The sequence below is a fragment of the Mya arenaria genome, chromosome 13, assembly GCF_026914265.1.
Source record: "Mya arenaria isolate MELC-2E11 chromosome 13, ASM2691426v1".
NCBI classification, from domain to species: domain Eukaryota; kingdom Metazoa; phylum Mollusca; class Bivalvia; order Myida; family Myidae; genus Mya; species Mya arenaria.
In genome coordinates, this window is record NC_069134.1 from 24,648,841 (window position 1) to 24,667,480 (window position 18,640).

The window sequence follows — 18,640 nt, forward strand, 5'->3', positions numbered from 1 at the left end:
CAGAGTGGGTTCTCTCCCGACTAAAATCTGATTTTCTTTGTCTATTCTGTAATTTCGGTATCAAAGAGTAAACTAAGTATAATATGTGTTCAGATGCATTTCCAGAAACAAAACTCTTATTTTTGGTGTCAAAACATAAGCGAGTTCCTTTTACGGACGCAAACCATGATCAAATTTGGCCAATCTGCATGGTTAAGACAAAAAGTTCAGCTCAGTTTTGTAGAGATTGGTAGTACCCGTGATCTATCAAGTATTCATATAGATTAACGTTCATGCAATACAAACTGAACGAAATTTTGTTAATGCAGAGATTTTGACGATCACAAAAGAGGCGCAACATGGGCATACGTCGGGAAGGGAATCATTCGGAACTCATCGGCTATTTTAATCGAAAACAACCTCGGATGTATGCCGGTACATCAGTAGTAGTTCGTGAAATTTTGAATTGCATGTATTTCATTAATTAAATGTTGTGTTTAAGCTTGTATTTGTTGATCTAAGTTTTGATTGATTGCCAGTGAAGTATTCTATTGCAAACATAATTCAGATTCCCAAGAGTTAAATCATTAGGTTTAACTGCTTAATTAAATTACTACGCGATCTACTTGCAGCGGACTAAAGTGTACCGATTTCTGACATGGTAAACCGTCCATATACATACGAGGTTGTTTTCGATAAAAATGGCCGAGAAGCTCTGAATGGAAGGGAATCAAGTTATATTGGTGACATTTTCTGTATGAGACATATACATGGTACAGACTTAATTCAGAAATATCAATCGGATACAGTCACTGAATCTTGTCATTAAATTCACACGTTTGAGAAAGTTTGGGTTACACCAAAAGGTCCGCAGACCATGAAAGGAGGCAAACGGTCCACTTAACATCGTAATTTGTGAGAAGACGTACATGTAAGAAAAATTTCGGGTGAACATTCAACCGTATCATTTCGTGTTCCAGCTCTTATGGAATAACATTGGTATGTAATGTTTATTTTATTTTATTTATCGAAATGACGAAGTAAAAACTAATCATAATGAAAAAATGTGATATAAATAAAATAAGACTGTTTGTCGGAAACAGCATGGGTGCATGTTACGTCTTTGTTTTTATCAAGTAAAAACAACTTATCATTTTGCAGTGCGCACACATACAAATAAAATGAAAAATACTGTGATTTGGGAAAATAAAGAACGCACTTTTGTCATACCAACGGAAAAGGGAAACTGATCATTGTGGAATTAAATTTATTTAAGCGAGTGATACAAGCAGAAGGTAAAAGAGAACATAAGCAAGCGCCTCAAGCTCAACTGCATTTTTTTTACATCTACACGTAGCTACACGCACCTACACGCACACGTTCACGTGCACGTTGTGCTACGCCACCCGCGCTCTATTTACTAATAAAGACCTGTACCATTGACATTTGCAGTTAATGCAGCTTGTTGTTTATGTATGTGTGTTTGTGTGATATTTTATGTATTGTTTATTTGTGTTTATCAAGGTCCATCCGCTCTTATGGACTGCATGATGGCTTGACTTGGATACAATAAATCCGGGTGCGATGCCTTAGCTTTTAACGAAGATATATCTTAATTGGTTCTTTAACGTGCTCGATGTAAAGTTCCGATGCAACGTTCCTGTGTTTAACCAGTACTTAGTACACCATTTACCCAGTAATAGCATTTTAACTGCTACTGGTACCGTATGTTTGACATGGCCGTGGTTTTAACCCGCGACATTCCCCACCCGAAGCGAACGCTCGACCACTGCCCTATTGTACATGTAATGCAAGTATACAATACTTTTTTGTGGTTTTCAGATCAAGATGGAGATAAGAAGTTTATATCTAGTGGTACGTATACTTTTACTTAAATTAACAAGATCTCAACATGCGGATACCAACGCTCGTCCGTTTGACTTTGTCAAAAAAGGGACATAACTTGACAAGTATTCATCGAGAGTTATGTGAATTGTTCCACATGCATGTATGGTCATACTCACATGTGGGCTCAGTTTAATGTAAAAATTTGTAACATTTTCAAGTTATGACCAACGGGCTAACGCGAAGGACACCAGGGCTATGACAAACCCTACATTTTCCAAAAAAAACAAAACAGACGTATTAAATTGTGAAAATATGTTCAAATACTCAAATTCCAATGTATGTCTCATATGAAGATGAGTTGTTTTGCAAATAGCTCCTAAGTAAAGCTTTGCCCACAGGAGGGAGTTTATCAGTGTTACTCTTATTACGAATGGCTCATTGACATTGTTTGTTCATTTAGTTACCATTGTTTTCTAACGTAAGCAGAGTGATTCTACATGAACGTACCCGTAAATAAAGGGTATATCTACGTGAACGTACCCGTAAATACAGGGTATACCTACGTGAACGTACCCGTAAATACAGGGTATACCTACGTGAACGTACCCGTAAATACAGGGTATATCTACGTGAACGTACCCGTAAATACAGGGTATACCTACATGAACGTACCCGTAAATACAGGGTACATCTATGTGAACGTACCCGTAAATACAGGGTACATCTACGTGAACGCATCCGCAAGTACATTGTATACCAACGTGAAAGCATCCCTAATTACAGGGTATACCTAGGTGAACATACCCGTAAATACAGGGTATACCTATGTGAACGTACCCGTAAAGACAGGGTAAATCGACGTGAACGTACTCGTAAATACAGGGTATATCTACGTGAACGTACACGTAAATACAGGTTATATCTACGTGAACGTACCCGTAAATACAGGGTACATCTATGTGAACGTACCCGTAAATACAGGGTACATCTACGTGAACGTACCCGTAAATACAGGGTACATCTACGTGAACGTACCCGTAAATACAAAGTAGACCTAAGTGAACGTACCCGTAAATACAGGGTTGACCTACGTGAACGTTCCTGTAAATACAGGGTTAACCTACATAGACGTACCCGTAAATACAGGGTATACTTACGTGAACGTACCAGTAAATACAGGGTATATCTACGGATACAGGGTATACCTAAGTGAACGTACCCGTAAATATGGTGTATACCTATGTGAACGTACCGTAAATACAGGTTATATCTACGTGAACGTACCCGTAAATACAGGGTATACCTACATGAACTTACACGTAAATACAGGGTATACCTACATGAACGTACCCGTAAATACAGGGTATACCTAAGTGAACGTACCCGTAAATACAGGGTATACCTACGTGAACGTACCCGTAAATACAGGGTATACCTACGTGAACGTACCCGTAAATACAGGGTATACCTACGTGAACGTACCCGTAAATACAGGGTATACCTACGTGAACGTACCCGTAAATACAGGGTATACCTACGTGAACTTACCCGTAAATACAGGTTATATCTACGTGAACGTACCCGTAAATACAGGGTATACCTACATGAACTTACACGTAAATACAGGGTATACCTACATGAACGTACCCGTAAATACAGGGTATATCTACGTGAACGTATCCGTAAATACAGGGTATACCTACGTGAACGTACCCGTAAATACAGGGTATATCTACGTGAACGTACCCCTAAATACAGGGTATACCTACGTGAACTTACCCGTAAATACAGGGTATACCTACGTGAACGTACCCGTAAATACAGGGTATACCTACGTGAACGTACCCGTAAATACAGGGTATATCTACGTGAACGCACCCGTAAATACAGGGTATACCTACACAGGGTATACCTACGTGGACTTACACGTAAATACAGGGTATACCTACGTGGACTTACACGTAAATACAGGGTTTACCTACGTGAACTTACACGTAAATACAGGGTATACCTACGTGAACGTACCCATTAATACAGGGTATACCTACGTGAACTTACACGTAAATAGAGGGTATACCTACGTGAACTTACACGTAAATACAGGGTATACCTACGTGAACTTACACGTAAATACAGGGTATACCTACACAGGGTATACCTACGTGAACGTACCCGTAAATACAGGGTATACCTACGTGAACTTACACGTAAATACAGGGTATACCTACACAGGGTATACCTACGTGAACTTACCTGTAATAAAGTTGTTTATATCTTCTTCATCTATCTAAGTGGGGAACTCGTTTAACTGCTTGTCATTTCCACAGGTGTATGTCCTGCCTGCTCTTGCCGTTGGACAACTCCTGCTACCTTCAGGACGCACAGTCGACAAAGTCCGTGAGTAGTAATAATTGTTTGATAATGTCTATGACATAAAATACGTCGAACTTCATCCAAAGGAAGACTACAGCATGGTTTCCGTAATGAGAGGTTTGGCATTACAGTGATATACGTTAACGAGCAGGAGAGAATATGTAACACTCAGTTAATACAAAAACAAAAAGTATAATATTACCTTTAAATATCAAAGAATGAACAATAGGCAATAACATCAAAACAAATCTATACTGCGCAGTGAGTTTTTATTTTCTGTCATCTACCTCATTAATGTCGGAAATAATTTCAGCAATACTTGTATCCATACAACAGTTTATTATTTGGAAGAATATGGCCTGGCAGTCGACAACAATCAAAGTCAATCCATTATTATATAAATCAAATGTCAATCAATATTGCAATCATTGTTTTTACATACAATCACTAATTCAATATTCAAACAATAATGATATAATGAATAAATCGAACAAACAATATTGACTTGTAATCCAACAAGTCCAAGGCCGTAAGTACAAATGACTGTACAAACGACAAAGAAATATACTTATATCTGTTGGTGATTCCTAACAGTTTGAATAAGGTATTCAGTGCATAGACGAGTACAAGTATATCAAATTGTTTGTAATGATTATCACTTAAGAATTGTTCTAATATAAACTTCATATTTTCATGGATTAAATGGCGCTTTTCTTTCAGTACTAGCTGACTGTAAGTACGACAGTCGTGACAATTCCTATTCCATGACGTTATCCATCCGGTTTAACGGCGATCCCGTATCGAGGTTGCAGGTTCTGAGCAGCTCAACCTACAACGACGCCAATGTGGTTGCATGCGCATATGAAGGAACCGTCGCTCCTGATAGTTCCGTCTTGATCAAGTCAAAATATTCTTTGAGTAACGCTAACGCAAATGAAAATCAATGTGGAGGGCGAACAGTACGTATGGGAGTAACATGTCGGTTTTATTTAAATTACTATAGTGGTCATAATTAAGACTGTTAAAGATAGTAATCTTCAACTGAAAAAAGCTATGTTGATCGTTGAAAATAGTGATGATCCATTTGAGTTTACGTGTGACGTTTTAACATATCGTACTCTTTTTTCATATATTCCAAACTGATTTTGTGTACCAGTGCAACGACGCATCTTCTTTTCAACATTAAGAGTTGTATGTTTCATTTTCAGAACGTTGAAAACGGAGTTCCGGTGAGTTATTAAACAACACTCGTACACACATACAGGGCAGAGCTAGGGTTAGGTAGATGAACATGATCGCTGCCTCATTGCATAAATCATTGTCAGCATGTAAAATAATCATTGTCAGTCTGTAAATCATTTGTTGTCAGTCTGTAAATCAATCATTGCCAGTCTGTAAAACAATCATTGTCAGCCTGTAAATCAATCATTGTCAGCCTGTAAATCAATCATCGCCAGCCTGAAAATAAATCATTATCAGTCTGTAAATCAATCATTGTCATTCTGTAAATCAATCATTGTCAGTCTGTAAAACAATCATTGTCAGTCTGTAAATCAATCATTGTCAGTCTGTAAACCAATCATTGTCAGTCTGTAAACCAATCATTGTCAGTCTGTAAATCAATCATTGTCAGTCTGTAAACCAATCATTGTCAGCCTGTAAATCAATCATTGTCAGTCTGTAAAACAATCATTGTCAGTCTGTAAACCAATCATTGTCAGTCTGTAAATCAAGCATTATCAGTCTGTAAATTAATCATTGTCAGTCTGTAAAACAATCATTGTCAGTCTGTAAATTAATCATCGTCAGCCTGTAAATCAATCATTGTCAGTCTGTAAATCAATCATTGTCAGCCTGTAAAACAATCATTGTCAGTCTGTAAACCAATCATTGTGATTCTGTAAAACAATCATTGTCAGTCTGTAAAACAATCATTGTCAGCCTGTAAATCAATCATTGTCAGTCTGTAAACCAATCATTGTGATTCTGTAAAACAATCATTGTCAGTCTGTAAAACAATCATTGTCAGCCTGTAAATCAATCATTGTCAGTCTGTAAACCAATCATTGTCAGTCTGTAAATCAATCATTGTCAGTCTGTAAATCAATCATTGTCAGTCTGTAAACCAATCATTGTGATTCTGTAAAACAATCATTGTCAGTCTGTAAATCAATCATTGTCAGTCTGTAAAACAATCATTGTCAGCCTGTAAATCAATCATTGTCAGCCTGTAAATCAATCATTGTCAGCCTGTAAATCAATCATTGTCAGCCTGTAAAACAATCATTGGCAGTCTGTAAAATAATCATTGTCAGCCTGTAAAACTATCATTGTCAGCCTGTAAATCAATCATTGTCAGACTGTAAATCAATCATTGTCAGCCTGTAAAACAATCATTGTCAGCCTGTAAATCAATCATTGTCACTCTGTAAACCAATCATTGTCAGCCTGTAAATCAATCATTGTCAGCCTGTAAATCAATCATTGTCAGCCTGTAAAACAATCATTGTCAGCCTGTAAATCAATCATTGTCACTCTGTAAACCAATCATTGTCAGCCTGTAAATCAATCATTGTCAGTCTGTAAACCAATCATTGTCAGTCTGTAAATCAATCATTGTCAGCCTGTAAACCAATCATTGTCAGCCTGTAAAACAATCATTGTCAGCCTGTAAAACAATCATTGTCAGTCTGTAAATCAATCATTGTCAGACTGTAAATCAATCATTATCAGTCTGTAAATCAAGCATTGTCAGCCTGTAAATCAATCAATGTCAGCCTGTAAATCAATCATTGTCAGTCTGTAAATTAATCATTGTCAGTCTGTAAATCAATCATTGTCAGCCTGTAAAACAATCATTGTCAGCCTGTAAATCAATCATTGTCAGTCTGTAAACCAATCATTGTCAGCCTGTAAATCAATCATTGTCAGCCTGTAAAACAATCATTGTCAGTCTGTAAACCAATCATTGTCAGTCTGTAAATCAATCATTGTCAGCCTGTAAAACAATCATTGTCAGCCTGTAAATCAATCATTGTCAGTCTGTAAACCAATCATTGTCAGCCTGTAAATCAATCATTGTCAGCCTGTAAAACAATCATTGTCAGCCTGTAAATCAATCATTGTCAGCCTGTAAATCAATCATTGTCAGTCTGTAAATCAAGCATTGTCAGTCTGTAAATCAATCATTGTCAGTCTGTAAATCAATCATTGTCAGTCTGTAAACCAATCATTGTCAGTCTGTAAATCAATCATTGTCAGCCTGTAAATCAATCATTGTCAGCCTGTAAATCAATCATTGTCAGCCTGTAAAACAATCATTGTCAGCCTGTAAATCAATCATTGTCAGTCTGTAAAACAAGCATTGTCAGCCTGTAAATCAATCATTGTCAGCCTGTAAAACAATCATTGTCAGCCTGTAAACCAATCATTGTCAGCCTGTAAACCAATCATTGTCAGCCTGTAAAACAATCATTGTCAGTCTGTAAACCAATCATTGTCAGCCTGTAAAACAATCATTGTCAGCCTGTAAATCAATCATTGTCAGCCTGTAAAACAATCATTGTCAGCCTGTAAATCAATCATTGTCAGACTGTAAATCAATCATTATCAGTCTGTAAATCAAGCATTGTCACTCTGTAAATCAATCATTGTCAGTCTGTAAAACAAGCATTATCAGCTTGTAAATCAATCATTGTCAGCCTGTAAAACAATCATTGTCAGCCTGTAAACCAATCATTGTCAGCCTGTAAATCAATCATTGTCAGCCTGTAAAACAATCATTGTCAGCCTGTAAATCAATCATTGTCACTCTGTAAACCAATCATTGTCAGTCTGTAAACCAATCATTGTCAGCCTGTAAATCAATCATTGTCAGCCTGTAAAACAATCATTGTCAGCCTGTAAATCAATCATTGTCAGTCTGTAAACCAATCATTGTCAGTCTGTAAACCAATCATTGTCAGCCTGTAAATCAATCATTGTCAGCCTGTAAAACAATCATTGTCAGCTTGTAAATCAATCATTGTCACTCTGTAAACCAATCATTGTCAGTCTGTAAACCAATCATTGTCAGCCTGTAAATCAATCATTGTCAGCCTGTAAAACAATCATTGTCAGCCTGTAAATCAATCATTGTCAGCCTGTAAAACAATCATTGTCAGCCTGTAAATCAATCATTGTCAGACTGTAAATCAATCATTATCAGTCTGTAAATCAAGCATTGTCAGTCTGTAAATCAATCGTTGTCAGCCTGTAAATCAATCATTGTCAGTCTGTAAACCAATCATTGTCAGACTGTAAATCAATCATTGTCAGCCTGTAAATCAATCATTGTCAGCCTGTAAATCAATCATTGTCAGTCTGTAAAACAATCATTGTCAGTCTGTAAAACAAGCATTATCAGCTTGTAAATCAATCATTGTCAGACTGTAAATCAATCATTGTCAGTCTGTAAAACAATCATTGTCAGTCTGTAAATCAATCATTGTCAGCCTATAAATCAATCATTGTCAGTCTGTAAACCAATCATTGTCAGCCTGTAAATCAATCATTGTCAGCCTGTAAATCAATCATTGTCAGCCTGTAAATCAATCATTGTCAGTCTGTAAAACAATCATTGTCAGTCTGTAAAACAAGCATTATCAGCTTGTAAATCAATCATTGTCAGCCTGTAAAACAATCATTGTCAGCCTGTAAACCAATCATTGTCAGCCTGTAAAACAATCATTGTCAGCCTGTAAATCAATCATTGTCAGCCTGTAAATCAATCATTGTCAGTCTGTAAACCAATCATTGTCAGCCTGTAAATCAATCATTGTCAGCCTGTAAATCAATCATTGTCACTCTGTAAAACAATCATTGTCAGTCTGTAAACCAATCATTGTCAGCCTGTAAATCAATCATTGTCAGCCTGTAAAACAATCATTGTCAGCCTGTAAATCAATCATTGTCAGCCTGTAAATCAATCATTGTCAGCCTGTAAATCAATCATTGTCAGTCTGTAAACCAATCATTGTCAGCCTGTAAATCAATCATTGTCAGCCTGTAAATCAATCATTGTCAGTCTGTAAATCAATCATTTTCAGCCTGTAAATCAATCATTGTCAGCCTGTAAATCAATCATTGTCAGTCTGTAAATCAATCATTGTCAGCCTGTAAATCAATCATTGTCAGTCTGTAAATCAAGCATTGTCAGTCTGTAAATCAATCATTGTCAGCCTGTAAATCAATCATTGTCAGTCTGTAAAACAATCATTGTCAGCCTGTAAATCAATCATTGTCAGCCTGTAAAACAATCATTGTCAGCCTGTAAATCAATCATTGTCAGCCTGTAAAACAATCATTGTCAGTCTGTAAATCAATCATTGTCAGCCTGTAAATCAATCATTGTCAGTCTGTAAATCAATCATTGTCAGCCTGTAAATCAATCATTGTCAGTCTGTAAATCAATCATTGTCAGTCTGTAAAACAATCATTGTCAGCCTGTAAATCAATCATTGTCAGTCTGTAAAACAATCATTGTCAGCCTGTAAATCAATCATTGTCAGCCTGTAAAACAATCATTGTCAGTCTGTAAATCAATCACTGTCAGCCTGTAAAACAATCATTGTCAGTCTGTAAATCAATCATTGCCAGTCTGTAAATCAATCATTGTCAGCCTGTAAAACAATCATTGTCAGCCTGTAAATCAATCATTGTCAGTCTGTAAATCAATCATTGTCAGTCTGTAAAACAATCATTATCAGTCTGTAAATCAATCATTGTCACTCTGTAAATCAATCATTGTCAGTCTGTAAAACAATCATTGTCAGCCTGTAAAACAATCATTGTCAGACTGTAAATCAATCATTGTCAGTCTGTAAATCAAGCATTGTCAGTCTGTAAATCAATCATTGTCAGTCTGTAAATCAATCATTGTCAGTCTGTAAAACAATTATTGCCAGCCTGAAAATAAATCATTGTCAGTCTGTAAACTAATCATTGTCAACTTGTAAATTCATCATTGTCAGCTTGTAAATTCATCATTGTCAGCTTGTAAATTCATCATTGTCAGCCTGTAAACCAATCATTGTCAGCCTGTAAATTCATCATTGGCAGTCTGTAAATTAATCATCGTCAGTCTGAAAACCAATTATCGTCAGTCTGTAAAGCAATCAATCATTGTCAGCCTGTAAACCAATCAATCATTGTCAGCCTGTAAACCAATCACAATCAGTCTGTAAATCAAGCATTGTCAGTCGGTAAAACAATCATTGTCAGTCTGTAAAACAATCATTGTCAGCCTGTAAATCAATCATTGTCAGCCTGTAAATCAATCATTGTCAGTCTGTAAATCAATCATTGTCAGTCTATAAAACAATCAATATCAGTCTGTAAATCAATCATTGTCAGTCTGTAAATCAATCATTGTCAGTCGGTTAAACAATCATTGTCACTCTGTAAATCAATCATTGTCAGTCTGTAAAACAATCATTGTCACTTTGTAAATCAATCATTGTCAGTCTGTAAATCAATCATTGTCAGCCTGTAAATCAATCATTGTCACTCTGTAAATCAATCATTGTTAGTCTGTAAATAAATCATTGTCAGCCTGTAAAACAATTATTGCCAGCCTGTAAATCACTCATTGTCAAATAAGATAGAAAAAGTATATTTTATCAATTGATATCAATTATTTCGCATCTATTTCAGTCATAATTTCTATCTTTAAATTCATATGGACTGCACTTACAGAACGGGGCGATATGGTCCGTGCTTCCCCGCGAGAATATCATTAATACCAGGACAGATATGGACATTATTTATAACGTCATCTGCAGGTTCCCGCAATCTCATGGAGGGAACTTGGTCCCCGCCGGTGGAGTGATCTCTGTCTTGTGAGTTTCCAAAAGGTGTAATTTAATTAAATGGGAGCATTCGATTGTTTTGAGGCTTTGTGTCATGAAGTGTTTTTGGTCTTTCTGAACACCCGATCGTAAAAATCATGCACATAAACATTATACAGCGGGCATACAGTACACCTGTCGGTATGGCGTTTTGATGTATTATTATTTCAGTCTGTCCATCACATGTTCTTGTTACCCGATTAACCCCATGTTTCAGTGAGGACGACCAAGGGACTGACTCCGTACGGCAGAGGCCGGAGAGTCTGTTGGCGGTCCTTGCACGCCGGCAGGGCTCGACCGCCTTCTCGCAGCAAGTATCGGAGGTGGGCGTCGGCGACCAGGTCATCTTACGTGCTCAGACCAAGGTGAAGGACGTGGGTTTCCGGTTAGGTACGTGTCAGGGTATTTAAGTACTTTCAAAAAGCATCTTAAAAATCTAAATAGTTTGCCATTTTGTTTTCAAAAAAATAACAACTACCGTTAAATAAATGCATGTACGTTTGCACTTTTATTCGGTAAACTTAAAATATTTGTAAAAACATTGTACATAGGAAATAATACAGAAGATAAAAATGCTTAGTCTGAGAAAAGAACAAAAAATATCTTCTAAATAAATAGGTTTTATATTAGACATTGTTCATCTTATGCACCAGTCAATTGTAACCACGCCCCCCCCCAGGTCCGGGGGTATACCGGGGATAGCCGTGGAAATGGGCCATGTTTTTACCTTCCAGATGGCCCCGCAGTGCCGGGTGAATGCGATGGTTTTGTCTTCGCTTTAAATATAGCGAGGAATGAGCCTTACCTAGGGTCCCTGGGGTGCGGGGCCATTTTTTCGGGGATTTTACCATCAGTTCGTTCCCGCAGGGTGGGGATTTTAGCCGGGGTTGGCTGGACCGAAATGGTCCCCGCTATTCTCCGGACCTGGGGGGCCATGGTTACAATGACTGGTGCATAATCTGGTCGTTTTTGTTCGCAGACAATTTTGACGTCGCTGGATCGTACGTGTTCAGCTGCTCGTATACGTGGTCTTATAACCAGGCCTCTGTTCAGTTCATAGATGCTGACGGGTATGTGAACATATTTAATGTCTTACAGTATTTTATCATGTTGCGGCTTCATGTAAAAGTTGTTAATGTAAACGACCTGGAAAGAACCTATGACATTCAATAGTCCCACAAGCTACGTCTGTGAAATGCAAGTTGCTGTTGTTGTTTCCTGAGGACGTGTATAAGCAAAATGGTACGAAATGAAATCAGTCCTATACATAAATAAAATTAAAAAGACAAAAGAGGAGAACACTATCGCCAGTAGCATATCGTCGTAACTGTGGCTTTGAATGAATTTTAATGTCTTTGATTTAAGTGAATAAAGCATACGTTAAAACAAAGCCATCATTGTTGCCAGCAGGTTTTGTAATCAGCAATGTGGGTAATGGTATGGTTATACGCCACCATAGAGGTGTTTTAAAAGGATTATACATGTATTTGTGTCCATTACTAAATGTAAACACCAAACACACCAAAGCCGAGAATGGACCATGAATGTCGAATGGTGTTTAATTAATTAAGGCTCAATTAAGCACCACCATATTGAAACTATCTAGTAAAAACCCTATACATCTCCACATTTTTCTACAGCTGTGCTAACAACGTGTTCTCCGACTTGGTTGGCGGCTTCGGGCACTCAGAAAGCGACTTCCTAGCCTCAGTGACACCCAACTTTCGGTGGTTCTCTACAAAGACAAATCCCTTCGTACTGACGAATGATGACCCACCAAACCACTTTTACCGACTTTCTTGCTATGTGGGATACTGTCACACCCTCTTCGATCCGAAATGTATAGATGTAAGAACAATGCAAACCATGTCGGGAGAGGGACCGGGGCGTAGAGGTTGGGCAATGGATATGGGGAAGGGAGTTCTAAATGATCGTACGACAATAATAATTAAAGCCAAGGAACACTAAAAACTGCACGACAGTTAAAACATGCTAAATTATGTTCATAAACTACATTTAAATATACAATTAATGCAAAGGAACTGGTGAGTTTTTAAAAACAACTAACCCCCAACAATGATCCATTCGATTTTATTCTGAATAATTATTTCAGTTCTGCGCCTACAACCGACAAAACGGAAGACGGCGGCGGCGACAAACGTTCGGCGAGCAGTATGATCAATTATTCACGGTCATTCAAGTGTACAGTAACGACACCGCTACGGTAGAGCCGCCAGTCTCTCCACAGCCACAAAAAAGTACGTTAAAAAAAAACCATATAGCTACCAGTCTCCCCACACCCGGAGACAGGTACATAAATAATAACGATATCACTGACATAGAGCCGCCAGAATTTCCCTACACCCAGAGACAGGTACGTGTATAATAATGATCCCACTGGCATAGGGCCGCCAGTCTCCCTACACCCGGAGACAGGTACGTGTATAATAACGACACCACTGGCATAGAGCCGCCAGTCTCCCCACACCAGGAGACAGGTACGTGTATAATAACGACACCACTGGCATAGAGCCGCCAGTCTCCCTACACCCGGAGACAGGTACGTGTATAATAACGATCCCACTGGCATAGAGCCGCCAGTCTCCCCACACCAGGAGACAGGTACGTGTATAATAACGACACCACTGCCACAGAGCCGCCAGTCTCCCCACACCCGGAGACAGGTACGTGTATAATAACGACACCACTGCCACAGAGCCGCCAGTCTCCCTACACCCGGAGACAGGTAAGTGTATAATAACGATCCCACGGGCATAGGGCCGCCAGTCTCCCCACACCCGGAGACAGGTACGTGTATAATAACGATCCCACTGGCATAGGGCGGCCGCAAGTCTCCCCACACCCGGAGACAGGTACGTGTATAATAACGATCCCACTGGCATAGAGCCGCCAGTCTCCCCACACCTGGAGACAGGTACGTGTATAATAACGATCCCACTGACATAGAGCCGCCAGTCTCCCCACACCCGGAGACAGGTACGTGTATAATAACGACACCACTGGCATAGAGCCGCCAGTCTCCCCACACCCGGAGACAGGTACGTGTATAATAACGACACCACTGACATAGAGCCGCCAGTCTCCCCACACCCGGAGACAGATACGTGTATAATAACGATCCCACTGACATAGAGCCGCCAGTCTCCCCACACCCGGAGCCACGTACGTGTATAATAACGATCCCACTGGCATAGAGCCGCCAGTCTCCCCACACCCGGAGACAGGTACGTGTATAATAACTACACCACTGGCATAGAGCCGCCAGTCTTCCCACACCCGGAGACAGGTACGTGTATAATAACGACACCACTGCCACAGAGCCGCCAGTCTTCCCACACCCGGAGACAGGTACGTGTATAATAACGACACCACTGCCACAGAGCCGCCAGTCTCCCCACACCCGGAGACAGGTACGTGTATAATAACGACACCACTGGCACAGAGCCGCCAGTCTCCCCACACCAGGAGACAGGTACGTGTATAATAACGATCCCACTGGCATAGAGCCGCCAGTCACCCCACACCCGGAGACAGGTACGTGTATAATAACGACACCACTGCCACAGAGCCGCCAGTCTCCCCACACCCGGAGACAGGTACGTGTATAATAACGACACCACTGCCACAGAGCCGCCAGTCTCCTCACACCCGGAGACAGGTACGTGTATGATAACGACACCACTGCCACAGAGCCGCCAGTCTCCCCACACCAGGAGACAGGTACGTGTATAATAACGACACCACTGACATAGAGCCGCCAGTCTCCCCACACCCGGAGACAGGTACGTGTATAATAATGACACCACTGCCACAGAGCCCCCAGTCTCCCCCACACCCGGAGACAGGTACGTGTATAATAACTACACCACTGCCAGAGAGCCGCCAGTCTCCTCACCGCCGAGACAGGTACGTGTATAATAACGACACCACTTGTATAGCGCCGCCAGTCCCCCCCACACACACACACACCGGAGACAGGTACATGTATAATAACTACACCACTGCCAGAGAGCCGCCAATCTCTAAACAGCTGGATACTGTGGAAACTCGCTATGTCGAACTTTGTTATCTCGATGTTCTGCTTATGTCGAGCTTTTTTCGAATATGTTTGGTCAAGTCCACGTTAGACATGTTTTGTATTTCTTTTATATCGAATATTCGTTATCTCGAAGTGTTTCCTACGGTCCTAACGACTTCAACATAGTGAGTTTTGACTGTATTTGCATACATTATAGTGGTAGCATACAAATGTGTGACATACGTCGTAGCAACCACTTGGCTAAGATCAAGTGTTCAGATAGTTATCGTCAGTCTGGATTGGTTCTTTTAATGACGATATATCAATACCGTTTCCCATGTGAAACTGTTAAATATGTATACATGTTTTCTCTTAACCTCCCGGATTTTTCTCACAGACAGAACCACTGCTCCACTTGTGCTGCTTCTGGATGGATTGAGCGGAGGTTCTGTGATGGCGGCTTCCGAAGAGCCAGAAACAATAAAATATTGTATTTCTCCCACAGTCTCAGACATAGATTACCGCGGTTCCTGCAACAGTTGCAGGCAAGCCGCCCCTCGCTGTTTTTTTGGGGGGGGCGTGCTTAACTGTTCCCGATGGTGATACCCCGGAAACGATAGCTTCTTTCTTCCCACGCCATATAAATAAGTTTCTTATTCCTCATCTCCTCCCTACAGGCTTAGACACGTTGGTGATCGCAGTGTCCGCCAGCGTTGCGGGCCTGGTTCTCTTCGCTGCATTGGGGATCGTACTTTTCCTGTGCTGCTATCGGCGAGGATCTCATGAGCGCTGGGAGGCGGCCTCCGACATCAGCTCCCGACAGAACCTCCCCCGGAACCTTGCGTACGACCACATGAAGACACCCAAGTTTTAACTGACACAATTATTATAACACGCTTTTTATCTTACTTGAGTTTTAATATATCTACATATATATATATATCAACAAATAAACTCAAATATTCCGGTTAAACTGAGAGGTACATACTATGAAAAAACGACAGTAGGCAATTTACAAAACAGAGTTTACCAAATATACTTCTAGATTATTCTTGCATTAAAGGGTTACTGGTTCAGTTTACAACACCACCCCAACAACAAACAATGTATATCAAATGCATAATTACGGTCTTATTGTTCTTATACCGTGCATAAACATGAAATACAATTTTTCTTCCAATAAACTTTTGTTTTATTCTTAATGCGCATGCCTTTCTCAGAACAAGAGCTATCGCTAAAACGTGACAAATACTCTTCATTGGACCTGTCTGACAGCCATGTGGTGATTCAAAGTTTGATTGTTTTAATTCAACTTATCTTAAACAAATGGCTTGAAATTGTGCTCTATAAATTGTTAAGATTGGTTGAATTTCTATTACCATGTGCAACATTATGGCTTCAATACGAAGTATGCCTAAAATATCTATATTGTGCGACATTGACCTCTAAGTGTGACCTTGACCTTTGAGATAAGCGCATGTCATGCGTGACAAACCCTCCAATTGAACTAGATACATATACCTTATTGTATATTGTCTAAAAAGTCATGGCTGTGACACAAAGCATTTCTATGAAGTATGTTGTGTGCATTTTAACCTCAAAGTGAGATCATGGGGGCTCAGTTATTATGCGCAACACTTCTTACCATTACCAAGAAATTAAAAAAAACTGGCTGAAACTTAAGTATTGCCATGGAGTCGCTGATGTACAAATTTGACCTTAATATGTTATCTTGGCCTTTGAGATAAGAGCACAGATTGTATGCGCGACACACATTTACATGGTGCTCTGCAATTCTCGAAAGGTTTATTGAATTTGTATTACTAGTTATCAAGTTATTGCCGAGACGCATAGTAGTGCCTGGCCGAATTGTACAACACGGACTTCCAAGAACTGTGCGACACGCTTTGACAGGGAGTTTTACAATTTCAAGAAGTTAAGATGAAATACCATCAATAATATCAATATTGATGCTGAGGCAAGGGTGTAATGGATATTGCGGATGGGCAACAACGCAGGCGCTGCATCTGATGGGGATATAATTATTTTAAAACATGCTTTGGTGCTGCAGCATTTAGTAAAAACAAGTGGGTTTTATGTTCTTTCATATAGCCCAGTCATAACGGTAAAGGTTCATTCTGCATCAAGCATATATAAACGTCCACTTGGTGTATGATTAAATTATGTGAATGAAAGAACACAATCTCAATCTTGTTTTATTCACACGTTTTACGCATTATATTGCAATCATTTTTATAAAATTTCATTTCATTAGAATATATATTTCAATTGAAATAATAATGTTAAAGTTAGTCACCCATAAAATCGAAGGTCACAAAGAACTGTCCAGGAGAAAGTGTTAATTTTAGTAGCTTGTATGTCAACCATTTGCAGCAATAACAGCATGGCACCTTGACCTCATTGAAAACACATATCAATGCATGTAGTTCTGTGGGATAATGTCCCACATCTGACGAATATCACGCCGGTGTTCGTCGGCATTGTGTTGTTGGGGCTCAACCCTAACTTTCCTTTTTAGCAAGTGCCACACACTTTCTATCCAGTTCAGATCTGGGCTTTGCCAGAAAATCTAGAACACGAATGTTGTTTGTTGCCAGCATGTTAGTTCTGATTTCCCTGCGCAACATGCCAAAGCGCATTTTCTTGTTGAACGTGCAGTATCAATACAGGTTAAATAATGTCGTTCTGATACCTCAGTGTGTTTAAATTACCATGGCTATGGACAAGTGGAATATTTGTATGCATTGAAATTCCTGTCCAGACCATCATGGAACCACCACCGAACTGATCTGCGTTAATCTGATAACTTTCCCTGTTTTGATAAAGTCGAATAGAAATTGTGTTCATTGTATGTAAAACAAGACAACCCTTCTGATCGTATGTTTTATCTTGTTACTTTTGATGTATCTGGTATTTTTTTATTTATTTATTTTATAATGAAGCCTAGAAACTCATTATAAGCTCTGTTTTAACATTTTAATTTACATATATGTGATATTATGATCTTGAATATTTTCAGGTCTTTTGTTTGTCTGTTATTGGATAATCTATTTTGTCAGAATAGCTATCAGCTAGTGTTGTTTATGTAAACAACCGAGTTTAAATAAAGATGATCTTATCTTATCTTAACTCTTCTGAGACCAGTGGACCATTGTATTGTTTAACCTGCTAATTATAATGACTCAGTAATAAAATCGTGCTATATTTCAAACAGGCAAACACTAGGACCAAGTTTCATCAAGAATTGGCTATAATTGTGGTTTCTGTGTTTTAAAAGAGTCTATTGGGGTGTTTTATCAGTTATGTTAATTTATCCAGTTGTTTGGATGATTGATTATAATCGAAAACGCCAACAGTGGCGATTATCGATAGTGATTTTGTCATCATCGATCATTATGGAAATATATATTGATTTTATTAGTTTTTGTTTATTTTTTTTTTCGTTTCTTCTTTTCTTTTGAAGCAGAAAATTCTCATACTTCTCACCAAGGTT

The 18,640-nt window shown here is 39.1% G+C and overlaps 1 protein-coding gene across 1 annotated transcript; it reads left to right on the plus strand.

Annotated features, from left to right (window-relative positions):
* Window positions 1-930: 930 nt before the first annotated feature.
* LOC128212834 (uncharacterized) lies at window positions 931-16,304 on the plus strand. The gene is made up of 11 exons (XM_052918177.1): window positions 931-978; window positions 1,822-1,854; window positions 4,155-4,224; window positions 4,921-5,159; window positions 5,409-5,429; window positions 10,936-11,078; window positions 11,305-11,477; window positions 12,067-12,157; window positions 12,728-12,935; window positions 13,201-13,345; window positions 15,804-16,304. The coding sequence occupies exons 2-11, from the start codon at window positions 1,828-1,830 to the stop codon at window positions 15,998-16,000; spliced, it is 1,314 nt and encodes a 437-aa protein (XP_052774137.1). The 5' UTR covers window positions 931-978; window positions 1,822-1,827; the 3' UTR covers window positions 16,001-16,304.
* Window positions 16,305-18,640: the final 2,336 nt, after the last annotated feature.

Bases quoted from the DNA above. Each gene is read 5' to 3' on its own strand.
- LOC128212834 (XM_052918177.1), top strand. From the start codon at position 1,828: ATGGAGATAAGAAGTTTATATCTAGTG. The intron at 4,225-4,920 runs GTGAGTAGTAAT...CTTTTCTTTCAG, and splicing joins ACGCACAGTCGACAAAGTCC to TACTAGCTGACTGTAAGTAC. The intron at 5,430-10,935 runs GTGAGTTATTAA...CTGCACTTACAG, and splicing joins ACGTTGAAAACGGAGTTCCG to AACGGGGCGATATGGTCCGT.